This window comes from Carassius auratus, chromosome 18 (genome assembly GCF_003368295.1).
Source record: "Carassius auratus strain Wakin chromosome 18, ASM336829v1, whole genome shotgun sequence".
Taxonomy (NCBI): Eukaryota; Metazoa; Chordata; class Actinopteri; order Cypriniformes; family Cyprinidae; genus Carassius; species Carassius auratus.
The window spans coordinates 24,034,983-24,060,632 of record NC_039260.1 but is presented as its reverse complement, the minus strand read 5'-3'; the positions used below and the strand labels follow the sequence as shown (position 1 = coordinate 24,060,632).

General features: G+C 40.0%; 2 protein-coding genes across 4 annotated transcripts in view; one reads left to right on the top strand and one right to left on the bottom strand.

The window, feature by feature from the left end:
* LOC113118727 (src substrate cortactin-like) overlaps positions 1-4,150 on the top strand; it is a 7,435-nt gene extending 3,285 nt beyond the window's left edge. For 2 of the 3 annotated variants that reach the window (XM_026288119.1, XM_026288120.1), the window contains 8 exons: positions 497-607; positions 734-844; positions 971-1,026; positions 1,165-1,234; positions 1,315-1,463; positions 2,089-2,209; positions 2,565-2,633; positions 3,146-4,150. In XM_026288119.1, coding sequence (XP_026143904.1) covers positions 497-607; positions 734-844; positions 971-1,026; positions 1,165-1,234; positions 1,315-1,463; positions 2,089-2,209; positions 2,565-2,633; positions 3,146-3,282 — 824 coding nt within the window. In that variant the 3' untranslated portion in view covers positions 3,283-4,150. The remainder of the gene's footprint in view (positions 1-496; positions 608-733; positions 845-970; positions 1,027-1,164; positions 1,235-1,314; positions 1,464-2,088; positions 2,210-2,564; positions 2,634-3,145) is intronic. The other variant, XM_026288121.1, reaches the window with a different exon arrangement.
* A 105-nt stretch (positions 4,151-4,255) lies between these two features.
* On the bottom strand, positions 4,256-19,461 carry LOC113118726 (SH3 and multiple ankyrin repeat domains protein 2-like). The gene is made up of 8 exons (XM_026288118.1): positions 19,166-19,461; positions 14,590-14,714; positions 12,086-12,221; positions 11,889-11,969; positions 10,077-10,198; positions 9,828-9,942; positions 7,468-9,703; positions 4,256-6,589 (listed from the first exon to the last, which is right to left on the bottom strand). The coding sequence occupies exons 1-8, from the start codon at positions 19,302-19,304 to the stop codon at positions 6,127-6,129; spliced, it is 3,417 nt and encodes a 1,138-aa protein (XP_026143903.1). The 5' UTR covers positions 19,305-19,461; the 3' UTR covers positions 4,256-6,126.
* Between the last annotated feature and the right edge of the window lie 6,189 nt (positions 19,462-25,650).

Genomic DNA, 25,650 nt, shown 5'->3' with positions numbered 1-25,650 from the left:
CTGTGATTCCAGTGTCGTGCAACAGGTGGCAGTATACACTGAGCAGTGCACAAGAACAATTCTGTATGTTCTAGTGCCTCTCACGATTCCTAGTTTAGAGTATATTTGATGCCGTGTAATCACTCTGCAGTAATATATTTACTATTTAACCTGTTTGTATCTGCTGTAAGACTATCTGAGACATCTTGTCGTAACTCATTGCTATGGATTGCGTCTTTCTTTGGACTGATAGACTGCCGTTCTCAAACATCATGCTTTCTAACTTACTCCTGTTTATGTTGCAATTAATCTGCTTATTGTGTATATAATAGGGTTGTGCTGATAGATGATAGTATTATTTATCAATTATTGTCAGAGATATTGTCTGTGGCTGACAGCAAGATGATTATTACATTTACAGTACAATAAGTTTATATCAGTATTATCATATTAATAATTATGACCACACGTGTTTCTGTTCACAATGTTTGCCATCGTTACATCTACAAATCTACAGATTACGCTAAAGGCTTCGGTGGCAAATTCGGAGTGGAGACTGATAAAGTGGACAAGAGCGCCGTGGGCTTCGAGTACCAGGGAAAGACTGAGAAACACGAGTCTCAGAAAGGTTTGTCTCGCATCTCTCACGCCTCACGGTTTGAGTGTGACAGTACAGATACACAGAAGATTTAGGAAGATGTGTCAGAGTGTTTTGTGACCGTCTCTGTCCTGTGCTGTGTCTGGTGTGTGTCAGACTATGTGAAGGGCTTCGGAGGGAAGTTTGGCGTTCAGACGGACCGTCAGGATAAGTCTGCGGTGGGATGGGATCATCAGGAGAAACTGCAGCTGCACGAGTCACAGAAAGGTAAAGACACTACTCTTCTGAGGCTTGTATTGGTTTGAACGACATGAATTTGAGTAATCGATAACTGAGTGATCCTTTTCTGTGTCAAATATTCCTTTAACATGCACCGCACATGCATTACTCCAGATTACGCCAAAGGATTCGGAGGGAAGTACGGTGTGCAGAAAGACCGAATGGACAAGGTACACTGATCCGTGGTCAGATCTTCACAGTTAACACAGAGTCATTCAAAATCACATGACAAAAACTGTAGCTACTCATGTAATCGCTTCCATCACTCAGTGTTTGAGGATGACTGTGGTGTGTGATGTTGTGTTCAGAGCGCCGGCACGTTTGAGGAGGTGGAGAAGCCCAGCGCGGCGTATCAGAAGACTCGTCCTGTGGAAGCAGGTCAGAACACACACGCACACACACACACACTATTATAAACTCATCACAGTGTAGAGGTTTATAGCATGTGCTGTGTTCAGCTGGCAGCGGCGCCGGAAGCATTAAAGCTCGCTTCGAGAACATTGCGAAGCAGAACGAGGAGGAGGACAGGAAGAGAGCAGAAGAAGAGCGTGCTCGACGACAGGCCAAAGAGAAGCAGGAGCAGGAGGAGGCACGCAGGAAGCAGGAGGTAATCAACTATGACTGATTATAAACTAGACCATATCACTGGAGCTGGGTATCGTTCGAATGGTATCCATACTTCCATTTCTCCATCGGTTACAGAAAGCATGTAGAGAAATTGATTGGTGCTGTTGGAATGTAGATTTTACAAGTATCTGAATCCTGATCTTAGGTGTCTGATTCTGGAATTAGAAATGATTTTCGATTCCCAACCCTGTATCAGAGCTGGCCTGAAATAAATCGGATTTCTTCTCTGAACTCTGTCACACAGCACCAAAATAAAGAGATAAGAAGATGCATGAAACACATCTGTCATTAACATGTCAGATCTCAATGGGACAGTAACACAATAATTGTACCTGTGCCACACTTTTTTAAAAATGTAATATGTAGTCTAGTTTTAAATTAATCACAAATGGCTATCGTTCACTGTGTTGGATCAACGACATTGACTCTGATCATTTTCTCTCTTGACTCTGACTAGTTGCACTTATGCATCCTTTAACAGACGTTAGCTTGTCCTTTATCAGTGTTTGTGTACACGATGCATGAAGGGCACAGAAAGGGAGTAGCAGCACAAAGCAGAATACTGTGAGATCATGTGATGTGCTTCTGATGGTTGTGTTGGTCAGGTGGAGAACACTGCAAACGTGTACGAGGTGGAGCCGGTCTCAGCAGAACCCACATATGAAGAACCGCTCCAGGAAGACCTGTACCAGAACCCTGAGCCGGACGAGCAGGACCAGACCGCAGGTGCGCTCCTGACACATCACCTGAAGTTAACACAATCTGAAGAATGAGCAAGTCCAGTGTAAACATGTGCATCCATCTAACAGTCTGTGTTTGGCCAACCCTGACTGACTTCATCTGTGTCTTTCTACTTCATATGATTTATTATCAGATCCGTAATTAAAGACAGCTATGATAGTTTCCACCGATCTACTGTATTTAGAGTGAATAGTGTTGCCTTGCTTTTGTAACCGTAATAATTCAAAATGTAGTTAATTGTTGATAGTTTCTGTCAGTTTGAAGTCGTTTGAAGCTCCTGTTTGTGCAGGTGTGTGTTTTCTCAGTGCTTCGGTGACATGTGTGTGTGTGTGTGTTTCAGGGGCTCCGTTGTACGAGTCTGGAGAGGATCTTGGTGTGACGGCCGTGGCTCTGTATGACTATCAGGCTGGTGAGTGATGGATCTGAGAGACTTTACGAGATCATAGTATTGCACTAAACATTTCTTAGTGTGTTTAAGCTGTATTTACAAAAAAAATGTATTTACAAAATTTTTACAATATAAGATATATATTTTAATGTGCTAAAATATATTTTTAATAATGAGTAATGGGGCGTGGCTTGTGGGTGTGGTCAGATTTTCCTTCTTTTTTTGTCTCCAGCTGATCACATGCCATATATATATATATATATATATATATATATATATATATATATATATATCTGTACATAAAATAATACTGTAAGTCTAAGAAGTCAGAATTGCAAGATATAAGTCAGAAAGTCAGAATTGCGAGATAAACCCACAAATTACCTTTTATTTTTTATTCAGCAGTGGAAACGAGCTTCCATAGTGTTGCTCTTTCTAATTCCAAATTTCACAGGTCCACATGTAGTTTTGTTTGCATAAAACGTGTTTGCCTCGAGAAGCGAGTCCTGTAACGTGCCTCTGTTTGTCTGCAGCGGGTGACGACGAGATCTCCTTCGATCCGGACGACATCATCACAAACATCGAGATGATCGACGAGGGCTGGTGGAGGGGTGTGTGCCGCGGCGCATACGGACTCTTCCCGGCCAACTACGTCGAAGTCCGACAATAGACTCGCTCCACGCGCTCTCTCCTCGTCAGGCGTCGTCCTCCAGTTCATGCTTCCAGTCCATCATCAGCCCTGCTCTCTCTTCTGTCACTGTAGCATATCGAGCGTTCCTCTGTCATTCTGCTTCCTTCAGATCAACTCTCACTTCCGGTTTCACATCAATAGGTGTGTGCGCTTTACTGGATACAACTGCCATTAGAGATTTTATGAGTTTATTAACTCAAACACACACACATACATCCACATGAAATAAGAGACCAAATATCTGAGATCTTCTGGCATGTTTTAGAGAAGTAATGTCATTTGTCATGAACACAGGCGTCGTCTTAGAGCTGCGTCCGTATGAACACTTTTAATTAATTTCCGTGTCTTTTTGAAGTGTTGGGATTAACTGGGTTAAGTTTGAAAATATGAATGCTCTCAATCAATGAAGGCCAAAATATAATGCCATAATCCATCACTGCTAAAAACAACTTTAAAGGTATTTGAAGGGTTGTGTATTAAAATAAGTGATTAATGTCTTATGTGACGTGAAGTGTATGTTTGATTTGCATCGTCTCTCGTGCTTCGTGTCGATTTATCTGTAACTTCTAGACAGGCTCTTGATGTGGTGGCAGATTGATGTCGAGCTTTCTTTGAGTGCATGACATTTTTGTGACGCTGAATTATTTGGAATGATCTGGTGCAGAGGAGTTAATTCTGTTTAATGGCTTAGCAGCAACTTATGATACAATCGGTGTTTTGCTCTTTTAGTTAAGTATTTTTATTTCGAACAAATTAGCTGTGCTTCTCTATGCTGGCTATCTTTACAAGGCTGTTTTATAAGAAATATCATTTAAGAATAAAAAAATAAAACGAGTATTTTTCACAATCCGTTATGCAGCCACACCCTCCATGTCTGAATCTTTATTTCTCTTACAGCAGTTTTCATCAAGTGCATGTTTGTACGAAGCATTGATGCACAGGAACACAGCTCAACTCCAGCAATATTTATTTCTTTCAGTTTTGTTTGCCATACAAGGTATAACTGCGCTCAAACTCAAAAATCCTATTGTTTCATTGGTCACTGCAATGAGTTACTGATTCCATTTAAGAAGATCTTACAGCAACATTAACAATGTGAACACAAGTCTTCAAAGTAAAGCAAAATAGGTTGAAGAAAAATCATAGCTGAACAATAATTGACAATTCAATAGAACCAGCAGTGTGTTTTATCAGGTCAATATTTTAAGTGATGGGGTACATTATCTAAATATATACAGAATGTATTATCCATAGTATAAATATATAGCTTTTTTTTGGATTTGCTATATTAAGAATCAAACAAATATACCCATTTTTTTTTCTTTTTTCTGTAAACCACACTTAAGTGGGAAGCAATACCATTACAATTGCATTTAGAAAAGGCAATATAATAATATAAATCAAAAATACTCTTATTCTATTATATGCTATCCAAAGATGATATCTAAAATGCCTATTTTCACAGTAGCAGCAGTGTATTGGCAAACCTTTGTTCAGGAAAGGCTTGCGATTTTTAATATCTGGCCCACATTTAAAAGATATTGTTCTATATTCACTCATACTGAGTCACCACGCAGAATCTCAGCAATGAGTAATAACTATATATGTGTGTTAGAGAGAGAGAGAGAGAGACATTACATTACAAAAATAAAACTTTAAAAAGGTAATAATTTACTGAATTTATATATTGTATGTTGGCTAAGAAACATGGTTCCACGTTGTATAATAACTAAACCTGATTAATACAGCCTCAGTTTACTGTCTAACAAAGAAAGAAAACCAACCGGACTCAGGGAATCTCCAAAACTGCAACTCACATTAAAATAAGTGACTTTTCATTTAATTCCAAGCTTCTCTTTTCAATATCTTATTGATATTATTGTGAGCTATTCCTCTATGCATTCATTTCATTTTACAAAATAGTTTTGACCGCATTCCTATTGTTTAAAATCCAGCACACACTTACAGTCCTCAGCAACCTCATATTAACATCAACTTTCATACAAACAATATCACAATCCACAACCAAATCACAATATAAAAAAGCTCTGTTGCTCTCTTAATGTTAAGCTTCTATAGATGATATGTGATCCACGGCAGCTGATAAGCACAATAATTACACCTGATTTATGAGCTGTGCCATAAGCTCTCATTAACATCGCTCTTCCTCTCAAGCCTCAAGTTTTTAAATCTCTATATCTTGGCATATCTGCAGTAAGAACACAAAAAAAATATCCTTTTTGTTTGGGGAAATGTTAGGAAAAGCATATGTGTATTTAATTTTCGCCTCATTCAGTCTCATGGAAATCAAGAAGGATCAGGTATCAAGTGTGGCTTCACTTGTGCCACCATCCCTTGCACTTATCATGAATGTGTGGATGTGAAGGATGTGAATACATGTTCCTGTCAAAGCCTGAGTGAATTTAATGTTTTCAGCCAACAACAGTGCTTTTCTTGGTATCCATGTTCTCTGCCACATACAGAACGCTTGCAGAAATCATCTGAAATTACATTTTCCCAGAAATAGCTGTATCAAAGGTAAAATAACAAAAGGACCTCCGAGCTCTGCTTGTTAGAGTTGTCCACGTGAGACAAACTCCTGTCATTTAGACAGAGCTTTTGATGGCAAGAACAAGTCCTCTTAGTGTTTCTGAGTGCAGTTCTGCATCTATGGTACTTACTGTGCCTCTGACAACAATAGAGGGAACATCATCCCATGATTTCCAACAGAAGCATCACAGATAGACTGAAAGAAGTTAGAGAAAACGAGGGATTGATCAAGCCATTATCCATGCCAAGCACTCTACAGAGGGTTTGCACCCTTTATCTGTCCATGAGAAGTTTGAGACCCCTTTCAATGTTCATCCGGTGACCAACACGAGTAACACCCAAGTCTACAAGGTCTTCCTTTTGGAGGTTGGGAAGGTGGGTGCCGTCGATTTCATTGTCCAAGAAGGCCTTCTTGTGTTCCTGCAAGTTGAGGCTTTCAAGCCAGTCGACTACATCATGTTTGGTCCAGAGTAGGACAGGTTTGTCAGCAAAGGGCTTGTCTGAAGCCTGAAACAGTGTGAGAGGGGACGGTGACTGACTGCTGACTGAGCTGGGGCTGTAGCATTGCTCTGCATTCACCATGGGTGGAGATGGAGGTCTACACACATCTGTTAATGTGGGGGAGGCAGCAGAGCCTGGGAGAGAGGCGCTATGCCCAGATTCTGGAGGAGGCGAGGCTGGACTGGAAGCCTGAGGTGGCAAGTGTCTCTGTGTTGAGACTTGGGCCATCCACTCTCTGAGAACACACACACATACAGAAAGAGAAGTCAGATGCAGAACAGGACGCCGGACACATTAAGGAATAAAGGAAAGCTCTCTGGCATCATCCAACAACAACATTTACTATGTCAAGGCATGTGGCTCAGAGGAGACCACTGCACTGTCAAGTCAAAGCGAATCAACAGATCACTCAATTAAGTTCAGTGTTGAGACACCTTAATATCATTAATAATACAAGGACATTTGTCTAAGCAGGAATTCTAGTCCCAAAATGTGACCCAGATCTTCTGAAACACGAGTGTCCAACTTACCTTGTCCAACTTTTTATTTAATTTTTTTCATTTTTGTCTGTCTCAAAATTCATGAGATAAAGATATCGAGAGTTTGAAACCAAATTATTTTTTTCATTTTCTGGACAAACAAAGAGAGATAAGGAGATAAAATTAAAGAAGAACTGCATGCTGGGATTTTCTCAGTATTTTAAATTCACCAATTCATATATTTTTACAGAGATCATGACTCTTAGTGTATCTTAATTTCATTAAGTAAGTAAATCAAGTAGGTTTGTCCAGGTCTGGAGAGACAGTTCAGGGTTCTTTAAAATTAAAGGCAGGTGTGTCCTGAAGGTTACCCCTGCAATAAAAGATTACCTCATAGCTGGAACATTTGGCTGAGGTTTAATCTTATTTCACTTGTTGTCCTCAATCTACCCCAGGAGTGTCCAGTCTACACATTCTAGTTCTAGTCCACCAGCGATCTGTTTTTTAGACAGCTTGAATATAACTAGAGATGAGACACTGTCCTAATAATGACCACATTGTTCTGATATCATTTTCTTATTTTGTTCAGGAATGTTGCACATGGGACAGACTAGGCTGTTAATGTGCGACTCACCTTGATCCAATGCTTTTGGATCCTGCAGGTGGTGACCCTCCCTGGGTTGGAAATCTGTCCTTGTTCATCTGCTGAAGTTTGGAACTAAGCTCATTGATCACATTGGATTTAGGATCTGCATCGAGTGGGTTCGGGAGCTCATGGGGTTCCCACAGTTTAGTGCCTCGCTGAGCAAGCTTTTTGCGAAGCTCAGATTGTGCTCCACAACCCAGGGGTGGTGGAGGGGCTGGTGGTGGCTGTCCGAAAGACTCTATGCTCTCGTGTATCAAAGGGTCCCTGTAAAGTGCATTGCTTTTATTGATTATGGGCTTCATTTTTAGCTTTGATGGAACAGGTTGTCTGTCCATCGAAAGAGTCTGCCCATCTGCATAAGCTACACATGTGTCGTCAATTCCTTCTGATGAAAGTGTAAAGGTACTGGACACTGTAGAAATTGTACTATTGACGTCAAAGTGAGGGTCCCCATTGTTCCGACTGTCGACTTCCTCGATGCCTGAGTCCGTGACTGGCTCAAACATTTCTGGAGGTGGTGGAGGGTAGGTGTGAAGAGTCATTGAGTTTACAATCCCCGAAAGAGACTTGGACTCCACACTGTCAGTGGTAGAAGCACGTGAATGATGAACAGATCCTATGGTTGCATTATTCTGTTTCTGTTTGAGAATCTCCACTACCTGGTCCTCAGGAACATCAATGCTGTTGGCAAACTCCAGAGGTGGAGGCAAGGGTTCAAACTCCTCATCAATATCCACCGAGGTCATTGGGGGCAGAGGAATGGTACAGGTAAACTTGACAGGCTCCTCCACAGAGGTGGCAGAGGTGACGATGGTCCTCATATGAGGTGGCTGGGAGTTGTGGGCTGTATGTTTGATGTTGGAATCAATGGGTGCATTGTCCATTCCAGGGGACTCTTCTTGTTCTAGTCTATTAGGCTGACTGTTTACTTTTGTCTTTGCCCTGTCTTGTGTGTGGACCATGAGGAGCCCTGCTGACTGCTGTTGTGATGAGTTGTTGGAGTTCTTTGACTTCTCGGATGGATTACTTTCCTTTGCCTTTTCTGTTTCATGATTAGACTCTCTTGTGTGTCTAAACAAACCTCCACAATCTTTTACTTGAACCACTGCAGCTGTGGCAACAAAGTTGGCTTCAATATTTGAGCGTAGCTTGGTGTCTATGAAGAGTGGCTGGTTGAGGTTTGCTCTGTGAGATTCTCCTTTAGGTGGAGGAAGAGGGGGTTGCATGTGCTCCTTCAGAGCTCTATTACTTGCAGCTAGACCCAGAGCCAAATGTGGACGAATATCACAAGTCTTTCCTGATGTCTGGTTTTGGAAATCTCCATCATTGAGACTGATGGGACCGTCTGTATTGGGGCAGCTCCCGGTGCGTGTTGTGAAGGGCTCAATTGTTGGTGCTGGGATGGTAAAGTCAGTCATGTTGCCTCTGCTTCCAATTTGCTGTAGCTCTAATAAAGAAGCCGGTGGAGCCATAAGCTTCTGTAAACTCTTATCATTGGCAAACATGCCTTCATCTATGGACATAGACTGGCGTAAACGAGGGGTTGGGATAAATGGATCCTCATCTCCGAGATCCATTGACAGGAACCCTAGGGAGTTCTTGTGTGCTTCAAGACGCTTCTCACGGTCACGTACTGCCCCTGCAATAGCAGCTGCAAATGGGTTGCTCTTGGTGACACTGCTGTCTGGATGTAATTGGTCTGGCTGCTCAGAGGCGCTAGTCTCAATTTCCATGCTACTTCCTCGGCTGCTTTTTCCACTACTGCTAGTCGAAGGCTCTTTGACAATAATTGTTGGTATTGGGATTGAACATGTTTTCTCAGAGCTATTCTCAACATTTGGCTGCTTTATCAATGTACACTTCCTACGAGCTGGTTTTGGTGGGATATACAAAGTTTTCCCCACTAAGTCTGAATATGGGTTATGGGAAAACATGTTTTGCTGGGCAGCTGAAGGAGTTTGACAGTCATATTGTTCAAAGTTTTGACGATTGTACCCGACTAGATCTCTGTCTATAGTGTGGAATCTGCCTGTTGAGTTCTGTGTGTAAATGGACTGGTTGGGCTCATATCCATGTACCACAGGAGTACGGGGATTATAAGGTGGGGATGGAGGAGAGACACCTGGAGGTGGAGGAATATCCTCAGATGTGTCAGGCATAGAGACACTTCTGGTGAACTTGAGCAGTGGAGCTATCAGGAGCTTCTTTTCTTCTCCTGCATTTCCTTGGGAAAGGAAAACACCTCAATAAGCTGTTTAGCTTTGGCCTATTTTTTTATATATTTTTTTTTTTACAGTAACATCTTTACATCTTCAGTTGAGCATCTAAAGTAGCAAGGAAATATTTACCAATGGACTTTTGTCTCCTTATACAGCTTTTTGGCACACAAACATAACTTCTATGGGATCTTCCAGGAACACTAGGGGAAACTACAGCAACTCCTGACCTTTCAGATGTGGACGGCTGTAAAACAGATTGGTTGATAAGAGCTTAATGTACACAAGACAGTTTCAAGAATAATTATGCATCATGATTATAATATTAATGTGCTGTTCATGTTTAATTAATTAGTTCATGTTCATGACAAATCAACTTACATTAAAATCCATGTGTGAGGCCAAAAAGCGACTTGAGGGGCGGGGCTTGATCGGGGCAAATTTGTCCAATGATCCCTTTTCATGTACAAACTTGTGTGGCATCGTGGTCTCTTCAAATTTATCTGCAAAAGGCAGAAATGTCCAAGGGACGGAAGAAAAAAAAATGGCAGTCCATCTTTATCACAGGCATCCTTTTTCAACAACAGTTTGAGGCAATTGATCACAGGGATACAGCGTGAAGGAAAAAAGTATGTAACAACCTTAGTGCTTGCACAGCAACACAGCTGAATCTAATCTAATATTATGATAAAGAAAATAAAGAAAAACACAAACTACAAGACAACAAATACTCTTTCACATTTCACTAAAATAAACCTCTATTAAACTGAATTAAAATAAGAAATATTAGTTTGGATTACATCTTGATCTTTTAAACTTATTTTAAAGTTTGTTTTGTTTTATTTATAATCATTTGTGGTCACTTTGCAGAGATTAGGTTGGGTTGAGAGCCACTGATCCAGGGGTCTGTACCATGAAGCTGGATTAGCTGGCTAGCCAGGTAAATTTCAGGTTAGTTTCAACTATTTCAATTAACCTGAAATTTAGGTACTGGGTACCACGTAAGTGGCTTGGCTTTTAGCAGCAATCATTGCCATAGTAACTTTTACTCCACGGTTGACGTGCTCCGGGACAGATTATGTTATAAATCATTTATATTAATTTATTTAATTTATCTTCCTTCATTTTTCATATGATGTTAAATTTGTCATATTCTTAAATCTCTTAACCTTTAGCAAAACCTTTAACCTTTAGTTTTGAATCTCGCTGGGTCTCTCGCGAGAAGTAAATCAAACTTGCTTTGTATTGCAAGGCTCGTGATTGGCTGTTCGCCAGAGATGTCACACATTCATGTGCACGCGGTCCACAAACTCAGGATCAAAGCCTCAGTTGACAAAGAAAGTTGATGAACAGCATCATGGTACTAACAAAGCCGGATTGGAGAGGTTTGGTTTTGTCAACTCAAAACAAATCCTGTAACTCTGAATTTGTTCAGCTACCATCATGGTACAGGCCCCAGCTCTGTCACATCAAAACAACAACACATAAACAAACAAAACTAATGAAAATTTAGTAGCATGAATTTTGACTTGCATAACATCCTGAACTTCATTTACTTTGTTTGTTTGATATTGGCAATGGGCACATATTGGCTGGAACGGTCTACAGATGTATTCATAGTATCCACAGACCACTCAGATCTGATTATTTAAAAAATCCATTATATTCCTGGAGTCAATGTCATCACAATAATATGATGCCATCTTAGAAAACTCAAAATTTATCGTTGCATCAGTTCTTGGCTCCCATATCAAAATTGGGTTTAGGAATAAATAAATTTTCTTATTCACAGTGCAATAAATAAATTAATAGACAATTCATGTTGCACCGTCCTTCCACACAGCAACAAACACACAGAGAAAGGATGAACCACAAACAAATGCCTCATGATTAGGTTCTTTTGAAAGTAATATTCCCAGTTCAGTGCAAGTAACCTCAATTAACAGTGGCATAATGTTAAACTGTCACTTCATTTATCCAAAACATAAAAAAACAAAAAAAGGGACTGGATTTCGGGAATTAAACTCTTGGGCTGGAAACAGGCCAACACAGAAGTATAAAGCAGCTTTTAGGGATTGTTCAGATCACTAACCCTAATCAAAGCAATGGTAATATTGATGCTTGACTTAACAAACACTACTCATAAGAGAGAATTTATTGTGAAATAGCAGTGATTTATCAGATTTATCTCACCTAATTCTTCTAGTTCATATGTCATGGACTTGGATCGCATTGAGAGTGCAGTTGTCGGGGCTCTCTTGGGTGGAGGAGGAGCTACGACAAAAAAATATAACATTTAAATAAACTAAAATTCTATTATTGGTAAGCCTAATAAGAATGTCAAAGAAGTCCGTTTCCATCCATCATGCATACAGTAAAGTGTTTAATACCTTTTTTACGGGGTTTGCCATCTTGTTCGGGATTCCTGCTCACTGTCACCACTTTGAGGACGAGTCGGTTTCCTCCATGTTTAATCATGTTAACGACCTGTCGGTGCCCCATCTTCACCACATTCTGATGGTTGACCTGTAAGAGAAATCTCACTGCTCAGGATGTTTCTGGTCATTACTTTTTCTGTTTGAGGTTGAAGGATCTGCAGATGTTATTACTACAGCTGCAATGTTGTCACCTGTGTTGAGTTTCTTAATGCATGTTACTGGTCTTGTGAATTATTTAATGAACAAGTTATTCCAGTGGTGCCTGCAGACTGACCTGAGAATATTTAAGCAATTATGGCATCCGTATATAAAATATCACACAAATGAATCATTCTTCCGAGTCTGTTCATTTCAGTGAATTAGCCAAATCATTAGCAAAACGGTCTGAAACCATTTGTGATCCAGTTTGATCGCTGTCTCTTTCTGAATCACTGCACTGAAACAGTCAGTGAAATGGCATCAGAACACTTAAGAACCAGCAGGGTTCTGGATGAAGAGGACACTGAATTACAATCATCCTAAACGAAAGGCTTTAACTTGTGTATGTTCATTACATGTAGGCTGTGAGAACATATGGTTATTTGACCTGATTTCTAAACGCAGTGCTGGTCGACCTACATTTGTATTACAGTTTCAACCCACTGGCCAAGTTGAGATCCAAGAATATCTTTAAAAGTCAAAATAATTTGATTTAAACAAGATGACAGTGAAAAAAAAGGCTACATTTGCCTGAATACACCCTAAATTTCAAGACGTTCTCATTTGGATGTCTTCTTTATCAGGATAATACAGAGCATTCGACAGTGAAGATGTAAATAGATGGATGAGAAGAGAAAATATTCATTTGACCAATCAAACAAACCCAATTCCACAAAGAAACACTCACTATAAACATTCTCTGTGAACTCAGGGTTTGATGTTAGAGTTTGTGATTAACGTGAACAGAGTCAGTCTGAGGAAGATATCAATCCATGAATAATTCAGTGAAACATTTCATTTATAAATGTTTACTTACATTGAGCTTAAATAGAAGTAAATGTAAGCTAGTTGTTGTAACCACTTTATATATTAGTTCTAAAGTTTGTTTTCTCCATATTAAATTAAAAGCTTAATATTAATTGTGAAAATATGATTTCTCACACTGAACAGACTTCGGGAGTCTCAAATTCTGTCAGTGTGAACTGCTTTAGAGCTGGAGATTTAACAGGACTCACAGAAGTGTCACTTTGTTCCAGTTATGGTTTGAGATCTCCAAAAAAACAAAACAAATCTGCTCAAATGAGTTGTGTTGCATGAGTTATTATGGCAGTGAACGCCAATGAAAAACAATCAAAGCCTAAAATGTAATTTAAACTCCCTTTTGTGAGCTGGTTCTCAGGCAGGTCTTATTCTCAATATTTTATCCCACTTTAGTTTAGGGACCAATTCTTTCTATTAACTATGACATTTGCCTCAACATACGCCTATTTTGCTACTTATTAATAGTTAGTAAGGTAGCTATTACATTTAGGTACAGATAGGTTTTACTGATCTAGATTCTGTATAATTATGCTAGTGTTTGCCACCATATATTTTGCAAATGTTGTAAACACCTAACAATTATGAAAATAAGGTTTTGACTAGAGCTGAAGATCTTTGCCCGAACCTGACGAGTTCGGTCGGGTTTGGTAAATAAGGGGTCATGTGATGTGTTTCGATTAGCACGAGAAAAATGTGAAAGGGTGCTGAGTAGGTGAAACAGAGGCTTGCCTCTGGCGATTATGTTTTGGTTGCACCAGCAACTAAAGCAAAGTCTGAGGTGCGGAAAAGTTTTGACCATGTTTATAATGAGAATAATGAGCCAGTGGCTTATATTGCTGGACGCACCATTAGTGAGCGCTGGAATGCGTTGAAGACATCTACAGTGGATTCAATCATTTTCCTCCACAAAAACATGTAGCCCTATAGCCTATCTTGGTGAGTAAAGTTTTTCAAATTATAACTAAATATTAATTGAGTCTTAAATGCATAATGTAGACAGAGTATATACGCTAATGTTGACATTATTCTTTTATTAAATTTCAGCTGCTTGTGGCAAAGCAAATCCAGTATAGCCTTTATTTTAATTTCCTTATTGCCAAATACCCAATACCCAAATATCCCTAAATACCCATCTTAATAAAAAATTTATCTTCATTTAATTTGTTGAAAAAGACTCGTTTTTATTGATGCATGGGCCTATTTATAGTGCTGAGATGTTACGATGTTACAGAGGACTTATTTTATTTCTTTGTTCCAACTTCCAAGGTGCCTAGTCTACGTTAGTCATGAAATAAGACTTTCCTCAAATTAATATCTTGTGGCCAAGGAATAATATCACGTTTCCATAATGTAATATGACTTTCCCATGACAAATAGAAGTGAGATGAACATGTCCCCTTCCTGGCACCGTTGTGTACACTATGCAGGGCTCTCACCTCGATGAGAAAGTCTCCCGTGCGGAGCCCCATCTGCCAGGCGCTGCCGCCCTCATCCACAGACTCCAGGTACTGCAGCGCCGGGAACGCAGGAGTCGGGATGAACTCCTCGATGGGTATGTCTGCTGTGGAGCCCAAAAAACAATGGAGCCTTCGTGTTATATGATGATTCCAGCATCACCTGACATCTGATTCATCTTTGTTGCATCCTCTTAACTACTCACAAAGTGCAGTCTGACCCCAAATTAACTCAGAAAACTAAAACACATACACAAAGAGAAAGGGAAGCTACACAGGAGTGGGTTTTTACTGAAATCTAAAAGCCTCTGCTTGTATTTTTCACATGCAAGATGGTGTAGATTTCACTGAGTTGCTCCTTCCCTTCGGCAGAGATGCACCAGCTCTACACAAACCAGCAGTGACACCTGACAGATCCCATAAATCAGCCACAGTGAGCAGAAGATCCCATTGCTTCTCAGCCTACAGTACTCACACTGAGAGCAGGACATGAGCATGTCATACTGTACTTTAAACACACCCTCCGCTGGATCTGCCATGATTAGAGACTGGAGTTTCACTTTACATTTATGCATTTAGCATACACTTTTATCCAAAGCGACTTACAGTGCATTCAGGCTAACATTTACCTAATGTGTTCCTTGGGAATCGAACCCACCACCTTTTGCACTGCTAACGCAATGCTCAACCACTGAGCACTTTACATGTGATGGTCCCTTTAAGGGGAAAAGGAACTTAAAAGAACATTATTTTGTGTTTTTGGTGTAATATGGCGTTGTTTTTTATGCATTGCAAAACACATTATTTTCCACATACTGTACATTATTGTTTTGCACTTATTCCCTGCCTTTCTGAAACTTGTCGCTATTTACAAAGCAAGGTGTGCTGTGATTGGCCAGCTATCCAGTGCATTGTGATTGGATGAATGCCTCAAGCGTGTGATGGAAATGTTACGCCACTTAACATACTGTGATGCATGTCCCGGCATGACAGCGATGAAAGGGCCCTCGCACCCGTGCTCACTGCCACCCGGGGGCCATAGGAGAACAGCGAACGTTGGGAAATACTTATTAAATGGTAAATATTTGTCTCAAATTTCCTGCTGCCAACAGGTGGCACTATGATTATAACTGAATATTGGCATGTAGATGTCTTCAGCCCAGGACTCTTACCAAACATGTGAAGTTTGGGGCAGACTGGACATTGCACGTTTAAGTTGGTTTAAAACAAGTCATTTCCTGTTGCCTGTTGCCACTATAACTATAACCAAATATGAGAATGTAAATATCTTCAGGCCAGGACAAAACTTGTGAAGTTTGAAATAGATTGGACATTGTATGAACGAGTTACAATAATGTTCTGTTTCACTGCATCAATATCATGCTTTAACACTTAGCTAAGTGCTAGCATGTTTTAGCATGGTTCAAGAATGTTGTCAGCCTATTTAACACTTTTTCATGCTTTCTTTTATATTGATAGGAGTCCATAACAGTGTTAAATATGTCACTTCTTGTTGCCAGCAGGTGGCACTATGCAGGGGCGCTGCTGTCCTAATACCCCACCCCCCCACCCCCCGCCCCTTGAATATATATATTCCAGAATTTTCAAGGGCCCTCTCTTTCTTTGGTGCCCTGGGAATCAGTACTGGTTTTACCCCCAGTCCGGCGCCCCTAGCTGGCACTATGACTATAATCGAATAAGGGCTTGTTGATGTGTTCAGGACCGAACTCTTATCAGACATGTGAAGTTTGGGGCAGATCGGACATTGCTTGCCTGAGTTACAACAACTTTCTGTTTCATAATTTCTAGCATGTTTGACAATATTTCTAGCATGTTTAGCATACAATTGTATATTTTACTGTGCTGCTAATAGTGCATAACAGTGTAAAACATTACACTTCCTGTTGCCAGTAGGTGGTGCAATAACTATAACCAAATATGAGCATGTAGATGTCTTCAGGTCAGGCCACTTGTATACTTCCCAACTTTATAGAAACAGACACTGGCATTGTAGGCTACTCTCACAGGAAACAGTCCTCATCTTCTACAAATCTTCCCACACAGTGATGTAGACATGTGGGGGCCTTTAAACAAGGCATTTTAGGAGGGGCGTGGACTAGTCTTAACTTTTGTAAAAAAATATCTCTTTGGGTTTGAGACTTAAGTCGTCACAACTTTACAGATCTTCTTTATGCACCAAGAATATAAAGGTAATATAGTATTGGAACTCGAGAGTTTGTTGAACATATTAACATTCGTATTTGTAAATAGAAATCTACACTCACACCTCTGATGTGAAAAGCTGAATCTTTCAATTTGCACACAGACAATGATCAAAACACCTGTGTTTTGAATCAGAAGTTGTAGATTAATGGTTACAAATGTATAGAATTACATTTAGATAAAGAAAATGACATTCACAAATGTTTACGACATATTTACTTTTGCACTGTACTTCAGTTTCGTTGCAAAACATTAAGGTCGGCACTTATAACCTCTCAGATCTGGCAGTACAAGTTCAAATCCTAGCGCTCACTTTTACTACTCATTTTGCGGTATTCCTGTTTCAAAACCTACTTGGGACTTGTGTATGCAGTTGTGAGAGAGCAGAGCCAGGGGCGGGGCTTTGGTGCGAATGAAGACATTTTATTGGCCGATGCCCGACCAATGAACAACGCCAGCCATTGCGACTTGCCAAGAAAGACATTTGTGTTTTATGCATATGTATCAGTTATTTGTAAAACACTGCAAACTGTTTTCACTGAAAATCCTTAACTTTTACAGGATTTTAAGAAACTAGATTAATCTTGTCATTGAAGTATTATCTGATAAACAAATAATGCAACATATTTCATATGTATATCCAATTGCATATTGCAGAGTAAAGTCGCTGTACCAGAGCAGCTGAGAAACAGTTGTGACATGCTTTGAAATCGTGGTTCATGGAGATATTAATAGAACTAAACAAATTACGCTGTCAATGAATGCTGTTTGAATGGGATTAATCGGGACAGACAGCAGTTTCACTATATTTGCAGTGATTTCTAGTAATTATTAACACATAATGTGCATTGATTGTGCATGGATATCTATGCTGAATATAATTAACAATAGCATCTTATTCCGGGGAATGAAACAGCATTGTGTTCAGCATTTAGAAGTCGTGTCCTAATGGTTAGGTAGTTTGATTCTTAACCCTAAGGTTGTGGGTTCAAATCTTGGGCCAGCAATACCACGACTGATACCACGCTCCCCGGGCGATGCAGTATAAATGGCTGCCCACTGTTCACTGTGTGTGTGTGCACTTTGGATGGGTTAAATGCAGAGCATGAATTCTGAGTATGGGTCTCCATACTTGGCTGTATGTTACACCACTTTCACTACGTTCTTGTACTCCTTGGCAGTCAAATGTGATCAAACACCTTAAGTGTAACTTTTAACCAATAAATTAATTATACTACATTTTAGCTCAGTCCTGTGTAGTTACTTTGAGGAGATTATGGTACTATATAATATGCACAATAATTATGATCTATGAAGAAGAGTGAGGGTGAGAGGAGGAGTACACGGAGAAGGAGGAAGAGGAAGAGGCAGAGGCTGAGGAAGACCTGAAGCAGGAGGAGAACATGTACAAAGAAGACCAAACTTATCAAATGCCATTTGTGCAACACTAACACTAGTGGACCATGTTGTGAATCACAGATTGATGCTGAGTGAGGCTGGACTGAGAGTTCAGACAAATCTAAGCAGATAAACAGTGGCATCTGTCATAAAGACTTTTCGACAGGAAAACAGGTAAAAGAAGATCTGTCTACAGTTACAGTAATCACCCGCTTATTGTATGCAACATATCAGCACTTGTGATACCCCTTAAGGGTCGGGAAAGACAAGGAGGAAGGGAGCCCATATTCATACAAGAACGAGAGAGAGATAATAAACATGGTTTTGGCCAATAATGCTATCAGGCTCAGAGAACTACAAGCAAACATTATCGGTGACCATGCCATTTTCATTGACAAGTTTTCACATTCAGATTTTCAACCTCTCGAGTTTAGCGACTGATTTATCTCCATACAAGAGCTTGGAACACTCCAAAGAGAAAGAAAGCATTGAAATCGCATCGCATGTCACCTTTAACACATTCGGTTGACTATAGGTAACGTTAAAATATATTGCATTTAAATATAAGTTCAAATAACACAATACAGTTAAGAATATAATCAAGTAGTTTGCATGTGCTTTAGTCAACATCTAAACACGACAAAGGTTATTAGAACAATTATTCAAAATAAAATTACATATCATTTCTTTAAAATGTTAACATCTATTGCAGTGCACTTTTAAAAAGTCTGCTTAAGTGTGTTAAAGTCACTTAAGTGATCATTTATTTAATTAATATTACATTTGAAGTACATTACTGGTACACGTACAATTAAGTGATTAAATGAGCTCTGACATGATCATTTTTGTGACAGTTCTTCATCACTGTGTGACTGACCACCAATGTTTCATGATGATGAAGATAAAGGTGATGATGAAGATGAGGATGAGGTCTCACCTTTAGCTCCTCGCAGGACAAACCCGAAGCCTTCGTTCTCCTGCTTCTGTAAAACCACTGTTTTCTGCTCGGTCACACAATCGCTGTGGAGGAAATGACTCGCGTTATTCAAGCACTTCATCATCATCCTCCTCCTCATCCATTAAACATCATCTGTATCGATCACTCGGTGATGAATGAAGATGATTCGATGATTATAAACGCGCGCGTTCCTCGCGTCTCTCCACCGCTGGAGCTCCGGACGCGAGATTAGACGCTTCACTCATCGCTTCAATAACGCGACGCTCAGAGCGTGAGACGCGATGCACATGGAACGACCAACGACGTCTAACGCAAGTGTCACAGACGCGCGTCATTTATCTGTCGCGGCTGGGGAACTTGACAACTTCAGAAAAATAAATATAGAAAAGGGACAATCGTGTTTTTTCTTTTTCTTTCGACATATAAAATGCACAAATGCAATTTCATTTATTCATAAAACGATAAAACATTCTAAATTGTAAAGAAACAAGTTTAAAAGAAATCTAATTTTGTTTTCATAATCAATATGATGCAACACTGAATCATAATCTAAATAATGGCACATGCTTCAATACTTTTGACTTGTTAATCTGCTTTTTAATGATGTATTATAATACCAAGATTTATGTCCATGTAGACAGGACTTAATAAATCAATGAACTTCACATTTAAACATCCATGGGACAGTTTAACTCCTACAAATACTTACTGGAGTAAAATCACTTTAACACTGACCACTCAAAGACTATTGTCTTAGTATAAGCTCTAAAATATCCAAACAAGCTCATTTGATAATTGTCAAGATTTCAAAGACACTAACGCCTGCTGTGCTTCATAATTTAAAAATTAATCTCTTGTCTGAAGAAATGTTTTTAATTAAAAAGGTCATGATTTTATGACTAAGAGATCATTGTGTATAAAAACAAAAACTTAATCTTGAACTGAGTTTATCTGAGTAATGACACTGTTGTCTTTTTTTAGAGCGAGCAGCAGAGATTGGATTTGTCTCATATTTGATAGTGTTTGCACGTTATTTTCATTACTGTGAAGCCGCTTTTACACAGTCAGTATAGAGCTGTATAGTGTTACAGAAACTGGACTGTATGCTTTCAATCAGGTCTGACTGAGGTCTTACCCATCGATGCTGTCATAGGAACCAGCAGTGAAATGTTTGAAGAGATTTTTCCTGTCGCTGCGCTCCATTCTGCTCTCTGGTGAACAAATGACAACATTATAGCAGATCATCTTGTGATGTTATTCTCTCAGCCACAGAAACTCTTGAGGGACTTACTTGGTCTCTCTTTGTCAGGTTTGACAGGAATCTCTTCCAGACACCTGGCAGGGAACCAGCCCACCTGTCCTCGACAGCAGCCCTCCCAGTATCCACCTTCACCCACGCTCAGAACTACACAACACACAAGACAACTGAAGGAAGGGAAAACACCACTCATATGGAGGGTGTTTTCTGCCCATTTTAAATAAATCAATTCAGTTATACGTATTAAGATCTGATTAGCAATTACATGATAGAAAACTGCATGCAAAATATGTATCAAAATTAAAAATGAAATGATTTAAAAAACATTTTACAACTATCACATGAACATTTACTCTTTCCATGTTTTCACTGTTATACGCTAGGGGGCGCTCTATTACGCATCTCTTGAATGAGTCGAGAATCACTTGATAAAAAACACAGACCAGGAAGATGCAGAAAGGAGTGATCTCATCATGTGTATGCATATTTATATTAAAAATAATGTGATAATCAACACTAACCACATTTAATTGAAAACTGCCTAAAGTTAGTGAGTGAAATGTGGATGCTTTGGAGTGCTGAATTATTACTGAATTTGATCCAGATGTAGTATTGGATAAAAAAAAAAAAAAAATGATTTTTTTGGCTGCTTTTTATGAATGCTAGATACATTCAAGAGTTGTTAATCTGGTGTTCATTTTTATAACTGAATTGACTTATTTAAAAAAAAGCAGAAAATACCTTCAATATACTTAAAGGAGAAATTGTGAATTCACAGCCGCATGTATGCAGTGAGATCTGACTGCGCTGACCTCTGACCCTGTCATTCTTGTGCAGGCTGATTTCTCCGCCAGCTTGAGGTTGGTATGAGCGGACAGCGATAAAATAACGGCCAGGAACAGCGCTGTACAGCTTTCTCCTGGAGCTCTGGACACACGGCCTGCCATTGACACTGCAGGAGCAGAAACACATTCACTCCAGGACTGCATTCATATCAACTGTAATTAATAATACATAAAACATTAGATATAAAGACACCCAGAGACTGCTAAGCACTGTATTACTGTCATTGAAGTCCTGGAAGAGCTCCCTCTGCTGGAAACTACTGAGCATGAACAACAGAACCTGAAGATTTTCATAACATTAGCTAAAGCACACATTTTTAAGGCCTGCGTAATTCTTCTCACATTATACACTATTATTATTAAAAATATTAGCTTAAAATGAAATGCAGCTTTCTCCACATTTAATGGACGCCTCTTACATGTGTAGCAGTGATGTGTATTCTGATGGTCGTCTCTAACATTTGAACAAACGAAGGCCGGGTTCATTCGTTGGTTTTGTTCACTGGAGCTTCGATCATAATTCAATGCTGCTGTACAAACATCTTCACATTTGTTAACCATGCACTGAATGGTAAATCAACCAATCAACATGTCAATCAACTTTTATTTATATAGCCCTTAACAACACTCGAGGGGACCAAAGTGCTTTCCAATAAGAGCAAAATAAAACTGTAAAAACAAAAGCATGAAACTACAACAAAATAAGTAAGATAAGTGAAGTGGTGTCCGGAACTAATTTCACAAGCGCGGCCTTGATCAGTTAAAAAATACTTCATGTACGCACTAGGGGTGACCCCGAATAGTCAACGAATCGATGCTTTGATTCGAGAAGCCTGATTCGACTACCAGTCTAAAAGTCTAATATTCAAGGGGTGTTGCTGATTATGCCATTTTGCATCAAATGCACCACTCTACGCAGCTCAAAACAGATATGCAGAACATTAAATCAAGTCAAGTCACCTTTATTTATATAGCGCTTTAAACAAAATACATTGCGTCAAAGCAACTGAACAACATTCATTAAGGAAAACGTGTGTCAATAATGCAGAATAACAGTTAAAGGCAGTTCATCATTTAATAATTAACAGCTAACGTTTTAGGGTAACGTTATAATGAGAGCACTATCGACTTAACGTCACCAAAACATAAAACATTATTTACCCCGTTTATATCTGCAAAGTGTTCATTACACATTTCCCTTTGTGTTAACCTCAGTAATTATGTTAGTTGAATGTCTGACTTGACTCTTGTTAATGTATTTTCCCCACCCCCAAACATATGATTAGACTATCAGTCGAATAACAGCAGGATTCGAAAATTCCGATTCGACTATGAAAATCCTTAGTCGGGGACACCTCTAGTACGCACACAAATATGGTTAAAATGCTAAGTACTATAATGACATGACATTCACAAAGGAGTCTGGAGTGATACACATATTTAGATAAATTTTGAGGTCCATAATTTGGAAAATAAAAGCAATCCACAGCATCCTCAGATGTTGGGAGAAAATGAAGACTTTTAGGTTCAGTCTTATAAACAAACACGGAGCACTGGGATTGCTTGCGATTACATTGTTGACGTTACAGCTTCAGTCAGTATAGAGCGCAGAGAAAATATAGGACAGCATACAACCGCTGCGGGCGGGAACTGTAGCAATGCAGGGCTGTCAATCAGCCGCTGTGGACGGGGCCTGAACAATGTGACATCATACTGTGTGAGACTCAAAACGCAGGCTTAGTGATACTGACTTAGTTTAGAGAGGATTAAAAAATTAGGAGTGGGTGGATTTTTATCATTGTAGGATGGTTGTACACACACACACTGCCAACACACATTTATGTCCAACCATCATGTAAACGTGGATTTTGCATAGTGGGTGCCCTTTAAGCCAAGGCTGATTTAGTTTTATTTTCTTGCAAAAATTAAACTAAACATGTTAGCTGGATTAAATATGTACCTACAGTCATTTGTGACCCTGCTACACAAAAGCAGTAGCACAGGTATATTTGTAGCAATAGCTACATTGTATGGGTCAAAATTATTCAGATATTAAGTAAAGATCATGTTCCATGAAGAAATTTAGTAAATGTTCTACCGTAAATATATCAAAACTTAATTTTTGATTCATAATATGCATTGCTAAGAACTTCGTTTGGACAGCTTTAACAATGATTTTCTCAGTATTTAGATGTTTTTTTTTTTTTTGCAATAGTTTTTCAAATAATTGTATCTCAGCCAAATATTGTCCTCCTAACAAACCATACATCAATGGAAAGATTATTTATTCAGCTTTCAGATGATGTATAAATCCCATCCATTGACTCTTATGACTGATTTTGTGCTCCAGGGTCATATGTGTGTGATGGGAGGAGCTGAAAGCTTTCTGTTTGTGTTTGGTAAACTCTGTCCTACCATTTCTGCGGCATGCTCTGCTCATCCTCCAGGCTGATGGACAGGGAATGGCTGCTCGGGATGGATCTGCCGCCGCGGCCCATCATCTTTCCCCGTCCGCTCGGGTCTCTATGCATCTTCTGCAGGGACAGACTGAGCTGCTCTGGACTCATGGCTCGCGTCACCAGGTTCATGTCACTGTTGGAGCGCAGCAGCCCCCGAGACATAGAAAGACTGTTCTTCTGAAGAGAGCCTCGCTGTCTGGAGTTCAGCGGGACCTCGGGGAACCGCACTGACACACACACACAAACACACACGTATGAAACAGAAGACAGGTCAGCTGAAGAGCAGCCCATGAAAAATCCATTAAACTGTTGGGACCAAAGATGCGGTTAAAGTGAGCAGGAGGCCAAAAAAAGAAAAAAAGAAAAAAGAAAATACAATGATAAGAATCTTTGTAAGCGTAATAACCTGTGCTGGGGAAAGTTGCTTTTAGAAGTAATGCATTATAATACTGCGCTACGTCATTAATGTGTTATGTTACTTTTGTGTTACTTTTACTCATCTGGGCAGGGCTTGGTGTGCAAATGTAATTCACACCAAAAGTGAAATGAATAAGCCTCAGCAATTCTGGATTGCATGAAGCATAGAATGCAGGAGAAGAAAGTTCAACACTCTTCAGCAAATTGTCATGGTTCATGTGTTCACTGTCTCATCCTTGCTCTGTTTGTATGTGTGTGTGTGTGTGTGTGTGTGTGGGAGTGGGCGTGTCACTGACTGGAGATGAGTACTCATCGGTTCCAGCTATGGATCATTTACAGTTCTGTATGAGCTCTGCTAAAGCTGTCTTGTGTTGTTAAATTCCTGTGTTGTCTCCTGTTCTTCGCTCCTTGCTTGCTTCTGTTCCTGTTTGGATTCTGCGGTCCTGGTTGTAGGCTACCCATTGCATCCCTGCGCTACTCGGAAGTGCCTGCCTTGGTGAGAGCTTGTTGTCACATTCTCCTGGTGGAACTTCTTTGCTTACTGCTAATAAACTTCTCTTTTTCTGCACTTGAATCTTTCTGTCTTATTTTCCCGTAAAAGAAGAATCTGACCACACAATGGATTCAGCAGAGGCTTGCAAATTACAACAACACTGGTATGGATTGGAAGGGGGAGCAGATGCTGGCCATTGGACGAGCCATGCAGATGTAAGTAGCACAGGTGTCTGAGCTCACCACCCAACTGCAGCTCATAAGATCACCCACTGTGCCACCCACACTGCTTGTCCCCTGATGCCCATTAACAATTCCTCCCAGCAAGAACCACGACTACCTACACTGGAAATGTATGCCAGAGAACCTAACCTGTGTAGAGCTTTCCTAAGTAAATCCTCTCTGTTCTTTTCTCTCCAGCCACAGACGTTTTCCATGGAGAAGTCTAAGGTGGTGCTAGTGCTGATGTTGCTGTCAGGTAAGGCAGCGCTGTGGGGAACAGCGGTGTGGGAGAACCAACATCACTGATGCTCCTCGTTCCAATCCCTGGCAGTGGAGATGAGGAGAGTTTTTGATCACGCGCTGGCTAGGCACGAGGCGGCGTGCATGCTGACTGATCTCTGCCAAGGTGACAATTCTGTTTTCAACTATTCCATCCAGTTCCGCACCCTGGTGGTGGAGTGACATTGGAACAGGGAGGCGCAGTGGGAAGTGTTCCTGCATGGGTTGGCTGATCGTATACAGAGAGAGATTTTCACTGTAGAATTTCCCACAAGGTTGGACAAACTCATAGACTTGGCTCTCCGTGTGAATATATGGCTTCAGCAAGCCTATGTCAGAGTTTCCTGAATATTATTCTGTGGATTTCGAGGGTACAGTCAGCCACTCACCTGAGGGTGAACCAATGCAGGTGGGTATAGCAAGTTTTTACTTTCCGACTCTCCATTGGCTCCGGTGGTGTTTTGTCATCCTTGGTTCACTCACCACATCCCT

What these genes read in the sequence shown, in the direction of transcription:
- LOC113118726 (XM_026288118.1), bottom strand. Translation starts at nt 19,304, where the DNA reads ATGAGGAGGAGGATGATGATGAAGTGCTTGAATAACGCGAGTCATTTC. An exon ending in TGTCCTGCGAGGAGCTAAAG is followed by an intron (nt 14,715 to 19,165) that starts GTGAGACCTCAT and finishes TGGGCTCCACAG; the next exon opens with CAGACATACCCATCGAGGAG. An exon ending in TCCAAAAGCATTGGATCAAG is followed by an intron (nt 6,590 to 7,467) that starts GTGAGTCGCACA and finishes GTGTGTTCTCAG; the next exon opens with AGAGTGGATGGCCCAAGTCT.